The sequence below is a fragment of the Saccopteryx bilineata genome, chromosome 2 (genome assembly GCF_036850765.1).
Source record: "Saccopteryx bilineata isolate mSacBil1 chromosome 2, mSacBil1_pri_phased_curated, whole genome shotgun sequence".
Taxonomy (NCBI): domain Eukaryota; kingdom Metazoa; phylum Chordata; class Mammalia; order Chiroptera; family Emballonuridae; genus Saccopteryx; species Saccopteryx bilineata.
In genome coordinates this window covers 230621036-230631833 of record NC_089491.1, presented here as the reverse complement: position 1 = coordinate 230631833, position 10798 = coordinate 230621036, and the positions used below count along the sequence as shown (strand labels likewise).

Below are 10798 nucleotides of genomic sequence, written 5' to 3'. Positions count from 1 at the left end.
AAGCACCTTGGTGGGAAAGATTACACCTCTTCTTCGTGCCCTAGGTTGATTTTACAAGGGTTTCGCCTTCTTTGAAGTGAGGCTACCCTCCCCCTCTTTCCTGTCCTACAAGTTTTTATAGTGCCCCAGAGTTTAGGTATTTGATAGTTTAATAATTAGACGCAGAAAAATGGGAGGGGTGGTAATTGGTTCCCATTTGGTGGGCGGCACAAGAGGTCTTGGATATAAAAGTTCTAGAGAGGAAGATAGATGGAATTACTTCATTTTCTTGCATGATTTCCAATTTTTTTTTTATTAAGTGAGAGGCGGGGAGGCAGAGACAGACTCCCCTATATGTGCCCCGACCAAGATCCACTCATCAAGCCCCCTACCAGGCAATGCTCTGCCCATCTAGGGCCTCTACTCTGTTGCTTAGCAACTGAGTTATATCAGCACTTGAGGTGAAGCCATGGAGCCATTCTCAGCACCCAGGGCCAACTTGCTCAAACCCTTTGAGCCATAGCTGTGGGAGAAGCAGATGGTCACTCCTCCTGTGTGCCTGACCAGAAATCAAACCTAGGACTTCCACATGCCAGACTGACGCTCTACCGCTGAGCCAACTGGCCAGGGCAATTTCCAAATTCTTAAATAGATCAGATTAGGATTAAAATCTAATTTAACAGTGAGTAACAGAGAGGCAAAGCAGAGGGAATCCCAGACTCCCCATGTCCCAAAAAAATCTGGCCACATTGCGCTGTCCTCCCCCTTCCCCAAACATCTCTCTGATTTGGCCACTTTCCCCTTTTCTCTGGGCCTGCAAAGCCCCAGCCCAACACACAGCCGTAGCCTCCTGGCTACACTCAAATTCTGATCACCTACCTCCCTGGACCCCATTTGTCACTGTTATTTTTTGATTTTTTTAAAAGAGCTTTTTGAAGATAAAATTCACATACCATACAACTCACCCATTTAGAGTGTACGGTTCAATTGATTTGGGGGCATATTACATTATTAATGTCTAGAAGTTGTTATAAATACATACAACATAAAATTCCCATTTTTGGTGTACAATTCAGTGGTGTTAGTTACACTCACAATATTGTGCAACCATCACCACTATTCCCAGAACTTTTTGATCACTCCCAGCAGAAACTCTAACCCATTAAGCAACACTTTCCATTCCCCCTTCTCCCAGTTCTTGGTAATCTCTAATATATTGATACTTCCTCTCCTTGAATGTGTTGATTCTAGATATGTCACTTAGGTAGAATCATACACTATTTATCGCTTTATGACTGGCTTATTGTGTAACATAATGTTTTCAGGGTTTATCCATGTTGCCACATGTATGGGAAGTTCATTACTTTTTATGGCTGACTACCATTCCACATTTTGTTTATCCACTCACCTGTTGACGGACACTTGGCTTGCAATTGTGAATGGTGCTGCAATAAATACTGGCATACACATATTTGTGTGAGTCCCTGCTTTCCCTTACTTTGTGTATATATTGCCTGTAATCCTCTAGTCCAGTGGCGCTCGGCAACCAGAGTATCGTTTCACCAGCACACACCTGGGTCATGTCAGTTGACTGCTTTCAATTCTTTGCTGGTGTGCTGGAAGTGTTCACTGGTTGTCCGGCTCCTGGAGCTCAGGCTGGTGATTGTGTCACATCACCCAGGCTGCCCTTCCTCTTTGTTCCATCCACTCTGGACTTCTCTCCATTCTTCTAGGGAGCCATACTGCTCCCGGATTTCACACATGCTGGTCCCTTTTCCTGAAACAGTCACTCTTCCCAAACACCTGGCTTTTGTTTGGCCAACTCTTTGCATCTTTTCATCCATCATGCCCTAAAAAGGTCCCTAACACCTGCCTCCCCCCCTCTGGATCAGCTCTCCCCTCTCTTACCCCCATAGCCCCCTGTTCTTCATGACTCTGGCTCACTTGGCATTACCTGCTCAATGTGTGTTTTCCTCACTGTAACAATGACTGATGTTACCTGGGACTTACTAGGTCCAGGCTCCTCCTACCCACATCACCTGTCTCAGCTGATTAAAGCTTAGGGACAGCCTCGGGGCTTTACAGACAGTAAGCCTGGGGGCGCTGTCACAGTCAGTAACAGCGCCCACACGGCATCCGGCATCCGGAAGCCAGAGCATACTAACGGACAGGACAGCGGTGGCAGCACCCAGGCCCTGTGCCACATCCCCAGCCCCTAGCACAGGGTCTGATACATAGGCTCCTAGTTCATCTCTAAACTGGATGAAAGTCCATGAGGGGACCCGAGTTTTGAGCAAGCGAGTACCTCCTAAGTGCTAGGCATCCTAACCCTCCTCCCAGCCTCAGTTTCCCCAACCTAAAAAACGCACACTAATAAATAACATCCGAGGGTTTTTGAGAAGGCTGAGTATTTTCATGTAGATTTAAAAATCACTGTGCCTTGCAGGCTGGGTGTCACTCAACAAATACCATTCGACCCGGGTCCCAATTCTGCCGGCCCACTCCTGCTGGAGCACGGTGTGGTACCCTATGTCATCCATCTTTCTGAGATCCTTGCCGCCCGCCTCTAAGACAGTCCCACAAGTAGGCGGGCGCGTCTCCGTTTTCTGTCGCTAGGCCTACTGGCCCGCAGCGGAGTTCGCGTTCGCAGTGCCATTTGGAGCCCGCCGGGGCAGTGCGCCTGGTCCCGCCCTCGGACCTCATTATCTACGTTTCCGAGTCAGGCCCGCCACGGACTTGGCAGGCCTCTCCGCGGTGTTCGGGAACACTTTGTGCCGAGCCCCCGCCTCCGGGCCCTCCTCCCTCCCGCCGGCGCCGCCCCGCCGGGACGCCCGGCTCAGTCCCAGGGATTTGGTTTGCTGGTGCTCAGATACCTGCAGCTGGCGTCGCCACGGAGCCCCCGCGCCCCAGCCCGGGTCACTAGTGCGCTCCTCGCCCACCGACAGGGCATCCACACGTACGTAGGACACACTGCACACAATCAAGAGGTTCAGAAAGGTGCCGTGGCCCACTTTAAAACAAAGCCCAATTATTAGTGCTAGGTGGGTGTTTGTGTCGGTCTGGTGTCAGACCCTAAGCGCTGCGGCCAACCAGCACCCAAAAGAAGTGTGTAGTCATTCGGAGCCAAAACCACCTCTGGAGCCATCTGACAAGTTTTGAGACTCCCCTCCCCAACCCCTGGCTCATTCTCGAACGGGCTGAATAAACTGGAATAACGGTGGGGTCTCAGTCTCGCCCTCTGTGAAATGGGGCCAACTGCGTGCTCGGTGACTCTGCACGTGGAGCGCGGCGGGACCCAGCAACGTCAGTGTAGCACCTCTAGGACCCCACCTTCCGGCGGCCTCCGCCCGGCCTCGGCCCCGCCCCGGGCGCCCAGGCTCACCGCGCGGCTCCGGCTCCAAAGTGCGTCACGGGCACCGGCCGCGCTCCTCCGGCGGCCTGGGCGAGGCTGGCAGTAGGCCAGCGCGGGCCGAGCCAGGGGTGCCGGGCCGGCTACGGGGCGGGGACCCGGGCGTGGAAGGCGCTCAAGTTGCGCGGCCCTCGGTGCGCTGTTGGGGGCGCCCTCCGCGGCGGGCCGCGTGCCAGGGACTAGCCTCGGCAGCCGCGGGGCGCGCGAAGGCTACACTTTCCCTTCGACCCCCCTCGTTTCCTCCTGCGCGGCGGCGGCGGTGGAGATTTCATCTCGGGGAAACTACGCGGATCCTTCCCGGGGCTCCTCGCCCCGCCCCAGTTCTCCGCCCCCTCCCTTTGGCCCGGAGCCGGTGCTGGCGCGAGCCGGGGAGGTGGCGGGGGGCAGCGGAGCCACTGGCCACCAAGTCGCCCCGCCATGTGACGGTGTCCTCCGCCTAGCAACCCACCGCGCGGCCCGGGCCCGCACTCCGCCGCGCCGGGCACCATGCTCCGGCCGGGACCCGCGCGCCCGCCGCCGGCGCTCCAGCCGGCGCAGCATCCCGGCCTCCGCAGGCAGGTAGAGCCTCCGGGGCAGTTCCTGCGCCTCTTCTACTGCACTGTCCTGGTCTGCTCCAAAGAGATCGCAGCGCTCACGGACTTCTCCGGTAAGAAGCGCCCTCCCTCGCTGTGCGCCCCCGGCGCCCAGGCGCACCCAGGTGAGCCCTCGGCGGGGGACAGTCACCCGAGGGGGCTCGGCAAGGTTGGATTACAGTTAGGGTGTGCTCATAGTCATTCTTCTTGCCTGTCGTGAGCCCTTAGCACATAGGTGGCTGCGTGCGGGGTGGTGGCAGGGGAGCCGCCTCACCCCACCCTCCACCACTAGATGGAAGGGTGGGTAACATATTTGGAGTTTGTCGCCGTGCTGTTGACTTGTTTCCCAGCATCATTGACTCGACTCTGACGGATGCCTCTCGGTTAGGGGCTCCTTGAACTGTGAAATGCACGTGTTGTGGGCCGAGGGGTGCACTTAGTTTGCCATCCTCATAGTCTGGGTGCGCCCCAGCCAGTGTCGGAGTCGCATGCAGGGAGACTAGCCCAGGGGACACCTGACCTGAAGTCTGCGCCGCCAGGCACCAGAGGGAAGCTCGAGGGGACGGAAGGTCGGGTGGAGGGGTGAGCACAGAAGAGACTACCTCCAAAAGGTACCAAGACCCCACCCCCTCTGCCCCAGTTCCTGTCTGCTTTAAAAAAAAAGAGAGAGAGAGAGAAGAACGACTTCCTCCTTCCAGTGAATGAGGAGGCTTTTCCTCTGGGGGACTGGGACCGTGGCTCCTGCAGTGGCTCTCAGGTGGTTCTGGGGTTGTAGATGTGGCAGCGGGCAGTGAGAGTAGTTTCTGGGTGGATGAGGGCTACGGGAGCCGCCTTCTTCTGTTACGGCTATCCGTGCCTAGAGTAATCGGCGTCCTCGCTGTTGTAACCCACGTGGTCTCCCTTTGGTGAGCCTTCACCCTTTCCGAGCTCAGGAAGCAGCGCTGAGCATCCCCCCTAATCCCATCCCCCCTCTCAAGCATCTTCGGCAGGCCCAGGCTTTTCATGTCCCTGGAGGGACCTGCTTGTGGGATCTTTTGCAATGAAACCACAGTAAGGGGAGTCAGTCCCTGGTCCTTTTATGCAGCAGACTAGTTCATGGCAGAGAGCACTCGCAAACCAGAAGCTGAGTTGGGTTTCTAGTTTACTTACAGAGAATGTCATTGTTAGCCCGGAGCCCTTAGGTCAGAGGTTGTTTTCTCTGAATATTTAATATCAAGGCAGTGTTTCTACCTAGCAAAGGAAGCCAAGATATGCCTGTTTGGCAAGCAAACCATGGTGCTTAAAATTGAGCACCACTGGGTCAGATCGTTGAGGTAAATGTGTGAGCAAAATGCTTTTCAAGTGCTATTGACTTTTTTTTTTTTTGTAATAGAACTTCTTGGCTGCTAGAAAAGTTCTATATTTGCTGATTTAAGCTGTGGAAAGCAGTTCTGAATTCAGCCACATTCAAGCTCTGAATAGTGTAAGGACAGAATTGAAAGCTGACAGCCCTTTAGGTGACATCATTGTAACTGAACAAATACTGCTTTAGGTAAACTGCAGTGCAACCATGAGATCGTTTGCGTGGGTTACATACACTTGTGGCCGTATGTGGGTCACCCCTCAAGCTTGGAATTGTCCATGTGTAGCAGCTGTTACACAGGTGAACTTGAACTATCAAACAGGGAGTCTGTATCCTGAGGGGAAATGCATGCTTCCATACATGTCCTTCTAAATGACATGTATGAGAAAAGGAATTTCTTTCAGCTTTGGGTGAGAACCTGATGGCCAGGGTTTAACGCTCCCTGACCAGCGGTAGGTAATAATATTGCCAGATTCATCCATCAGCCTCGCATTCCAGAGGTCTGAGGATTGGGGAGAAAGTGTCAGGGGCTTTTTGTGGAGAAGGAAAGAAAAAACTAACATCCTCCCAAACCACAGACCACACTAAAGTTGAAGTCTAAATTTTTTTTAACTTTATTTAAGTGAGAGGAGGGGAGATAGGCTCCCATATGCACCCCGATTGGGATCCACCTGGTGACCCCCATCTGGGGCCGATGCTCTGCCCATCTAGGACCATGCTCACAGCTCGGCTATTTTTAGCACCTGAGGTGGAGGCTCCATGGAGCCATCCTTAGCACCCAGGGCCAACATGCTCAAATCAATTGAAGCATGGCTGCAGGAGGGGAAGAGAGAGAGAGAAGAGGGAGGGGTGGAGAAGCAGATGAGTGCTTCTCCTATGTGCCCTGACGAGGAATCGAATCTGGGACTACCACACGCCAGGTTGATGCTCTACCACTGAGCCACTGGCCAGAGCCTGAAGTCTAAATTCTATATTGTGTGGCATCACCAAACATCAGACAGGGCTTAGGGGAGAAAATGAAGTCTTCCAAAGTTGATTAATTTGACTTTAAACTTGATGGACCCTTAGGGACCTCCTAACCATGTGATACATAGCATTGAGGAAAACCCCTGAGCTCCAAAGATGACAGTCTGAGTATTCCATTGAATATTGTAGTCAAAACAGTGGGTCTAGGTCAAGTGAGTCCACCCCCACCCCGGCCCCACTCCAGTGGCCTCTAAGCCTGATGCCTGCTTTCCCCAGGACAGGCAGTCCTGGTCCTTTTTATGAACTTGGAGCAATTTAGTAGAAAGCAGAGGCCTATGAGGAAACAGTGGCCCCAGCATTTCACAATGCAGACACTTGTTTTTCTAAACAAGGGAAGCATCAAAAAATGAAACCGAGGGAGGTTGGAGGGAGCTTGGGACTCCTTTCACCCCGCAAAGAAGGGGATGGAGGAAGGGTGGTGTATTCATGTGAAAGGAAGTGCTGAGACGTCAGGGGTCTCAGCCGTTGTTCACACAGTGTAGGGCTGCTCAGGAGGTGAGCAGTGTGGAGTCTGGGGAAGTTACTTAAGCCTTTTTTGTCTTTGCAACTGTTCCTGGAGCTTTTCCTGGGGCTTTCAGCTGGTGCAGTTTTCCTGGGTCATTGATTTTTTTTCTTTTTTCTTTTTTTTGTCCCCTGAGGATTCCAGCATCAGATCCCACTGTTAATAAGCCAGAGGCTGCATCTCAGCCTCCTCCTCCCACTCCATGCTCGTGACTTGTGCTAATCACCTCCAAGCTTGCTGGGAAACAGCCTCCCCAAACCCTGTTCTCCCTCATCCCCAAAGCCACTGAGATGCTGCCAGCAGCCACTGGAAGGCTATCTATCATCACTGCATTAAAAACATATCCCAGGAAGGCCAGGGCGGTTCATGCGAAATTAGTGCCTCTGGTCCTTAATTCTATACTCAAATGTGCTTGGCATTCATCCATTTCCCTCTTTGAAATGGAGTTCTTTTTCTTTTTTAATTTATTGACTTTAGAGAGAGAGAGACAGAAACAGGAACATCAATTTGTTCCTGTATGTGCCTTGACCAGGGACCAAACTGGCAACCTCTGTGCCTCAAGGTGAAGCTCTAACCAACCAAGCTATCTGGCCAGGGCTGGAATTTTGTTCTTTGGACTACATTCCCAAATTGGGGATCTGGCCTGCGAGGTCCAAATTCATCACTGATTAGAAAGAAAACAAACAAACAGAAGTGTAATATCAGTGTCATCTTTGCTCAGAGAACAAGGAAAAGGTGAGGGCTGAGAGGAGGAGGGGGTTCCAGTTTGGTTCTAGCCATAGAAAGCAAGGATGCTCTATGTTTTTTGTTTGTTTGCAAGGGGTTTTTTATTGTGTGTGTGTGTGTGTGTGTTTTTTTATCTCTGTTGCCTCTCTGCTGAGGGCAGGCAGGGTCTTCTCTCCCTGTTCTTTTTCTTTCTTTTCTCTCTTCTCACAGAAGTCCTAAGTGATTGATGGGCTTGTGGGGGGGAGGGGGGAGCGGGTGGGAAATTGTTCTAGTTCCCACTTGTATTCCTCAAAAATGTCTGGCTTTGGACAAAGCTGTCGTGACCGTGTGTTCACACCTTTGGCTTTACCCTGGGGCCCAGGCTGTGAATGTGGGAAGAGGAACCAAGGAAAGCCAGGCAGCCATTAAACCTTCCCTGTACCAAATGTTCCCAGCCCTCAAAGAGAAACCACTGCATGGTGGCAGAGAGGTGTCTCAGTGAGTGCCCTCCTCCCTGCCCTCAGTAGCTTCAGCCAGAAGTGGTGCTTGCTACCAGCTCACTCACAGTCCAGCAAACAAACCCAGTCCCAGCTCCTTATTTCACTGGCCCAGAATTTCAGAATGTAGAAATATGGCAGTGCAGTAGATCTTAAGGGTTAAGGGGTGGGAAGTAGGTCCTAACTGGGGAAGCAGGAGAGCAGAATTGTGTACTTAGGAGAAGGTGAACCTTCCCATTCTGCTTAGATGAACAGCAGGTCTCCACCCTGGCTGCATGTTAGAATCACTGGAGTCTAAATCAATGTGTGGGTGCTCAAGCAGCACCCTAGGTCTTCTGATTTAATTGACCTGGGGACAGCCAGGTCTCTTTTTAAAGAGTCCAGGCAATTCTAGTACACAGCCAGAGTTAAGGACCACCGCTCCCCTGTGCATAGCTCATCCAGAGGCACACAGGTATGACCGGGAGTTTCTTCACCCCTCCCCTAACACTCACTGCCAGGAAGACCAGGGCTGCATTGTCCCAGCTGTCTGCTACTGCGCCCCACACACAAATATGCATGCCATGACCCCCTCCCCCACAGGCACAGGCACATATGTATGCATGCACACAGAGCTCTGCATTTCATTGTGCCTGGGTCACCTTATTCTTTTGTTCAGGGACTGTCTTCACTTTCCCTGCTCGTAACCAAAGACAAACAAACGGAACGTGGGAAGGAGTGGTCCAACTGTCACAGAGGAAGAGAGATGAGACCAAGTGTCTGAACTGGCCAGTCTGTTTCTATGGGAAGTAACCACATTCGGGCAGTGTCCTGTGGCAGAGAGGAGTCCTGGCGGGCAAGTGGTCCTGTCAGTGATGGCTGGCTCTCCCAGGTGCCTTACTAGGAAGGGCAGGCTAGCAACAGGGAAGGGAAGGAAAGGAGGTAAAAATCGACTGAGCACCATGTCACCTGATTTCCTCCTCATAGCAACCCTAGAAGGTGACTTTTAGTCGACTTTGAGCACCCAGCTGCAGAGAGGCTAACTGGCTTCCCCAAGATGACCCAGCTGGGAGGCAGAGCCAGGTGGGGCCAGGCTGGGGACCCCGGCCTGAGTAGGTGCTGAGTCTGAGGAGAGTTTGCCTCACTTTTCTAGAAAGTCTGAGGGGTGACCAGCACTGGTTCAGGTGTCCACTGAGTGGATGACCCCTTCGGGTGCCTGCCTTTGCACTTTTCATTGCACTCCACGCAAAGTGGCTACACGCACGAGGCTGTCCATGGATATAGGAGGGAAGTGTTAGAATGCCTGTTCTTTCCTCTCTTTCTTTTGTATCTTAAAAGAGGAGTCATTTTTCTTATAATTAACATACAAGTTGACAGTAGAATAGTACATAGTTTATAAATAAATGTACATATATTAGAAACTGATCTTAAAATGTTTTTAATGGGTTCATGAGTTAAAAACTTTGGAAATCACTGAACTTGGCCATCCTGTCAGCACCTTTAAAATTCTTGAAATGATACCACTTTGGGGTGATGCACCCTGAAAGCACTTCTGTTCCTTGTTAACCATGCTACCCCCTAACTTGAATTGACCCCAGTTCCACAACTGGTGGTGAAATTTAGAGGCAGGTGAGCCCAGTACCTATCTGGTTTCAAAAATTGATGCTCTGACCATTCAAGCTAAGCGATGGGCCTGGGAGGGAGGTAGGGGCAAGGGAGCTCTGACAGTTTGTGACGAGGTCACTAGTATACTGAAGCTGATGTGTTTGTCTCTTTCTGGAAGGAAATAGCTTTCCTTAATAACATAAATCCTAAATGCACCAAGATTTTAGTGCTTGAAGGAGAACCTTAGGTGGGAAGGGTGGCTGACCATGTGACTAGTGTGTTCTCTCTGAGAGTCTCCTGCCCTGGGGGTCCCTAATTCTGCCAGCTCTTCACTAGCCCCTGTGCCTGTACCGTCTTAGTTAAAACTCTGGGCCGGCGTATACAATGACTTCTTTCCTTGGCTTCCCTTAGCATACATAAGAGAAGTTGGTGAGTTAAAAATTCTATCAGTGTATCAAACATATAAAAACTTCCGCACCAGACACTGTTCTAAGAACGTCATGTTTATTAACTTGTTTACTCCTCACAACCCTGCGAAGGGGATACTCTTATAATAAGTTGAAGAAACTGAGGCAAAGGAAGGTTAAGTAACTTTTTGGGATTTGAACCCAGGCATATTCTGAAATACTGAAATGAATAAATTACAGGTAGTTTAAGGCAATGCCAATTCTGTAAAGTTTATTTTTAAAATTTTTTATTAATTTTAATTTATTGTGTTAACATGGATTCAAGTGTCCCACTCAATATAACTCCCTCACCCCCACCCCCTTGTCTCCTATTACCCCCTTTGCCCCTCTCCCCGTAGTTCCCTCCCCCCTTCCCGTTGGGTTTTGCTGTCCTGTTATCTGTATCTGGATTATGAATATATAATTTCACCAATCCCTTCACCTTCTCTGATCCCATTCCCTCATCCCCCTTTCCTCTCACAGCTGTCCCTCTGCTCCCTGTGACCCTGCCTCTGCCTCTATTCCATTCCTAAGTTCACTTTGTTCATTAGATTCCACATATAAGTGATACCATATGATATTTGACTTTCTCTGCCTGGCTTATTTCACTTAGCATAATAATGTCCAGGTCCATCCATGCCATTGCAAAAAGTAAGATTTCCTTGTTTTTCATGGCTGCATAGTATTCCATTGTGTATATGTACCACAGCTTTTTAATCCACTTGTCCACTGACAG

The 10798-nt window shown here is 51.0% G+C and overlaps 1 protein-coding gene across 5 annotated transcripts in view; it reads left to right on the top strand.

The window, feature by feature from the left end:
* The first annotated feature begins 3423 nt into the window (after positions 1–3423).
* Positions 3424–10798, top strand: part of EVA1C (eva-1 homolog C) — a 77401-nt gene continuing 70026 nt past the window's right edge. Inside the window, exon 1 of one of the 5 annotated variants that reach the window (XM_066259529.1) lies at positions 3424–4085. In XM_066259529.1, coding sequence (XP_066115626.1) covers positions 3875–4085 — 211 coding nt within the window. In that variant the 5' untranslated portion in view covers positions 3424–3874. The remainder of the gene's footprint in view (positions 4086–10798) is intronic. The other 4 variants (XM_066259527.1, XM_066259530.1, XM_066259526.1 and 1 more) reach the window with 4 other exon arrangements.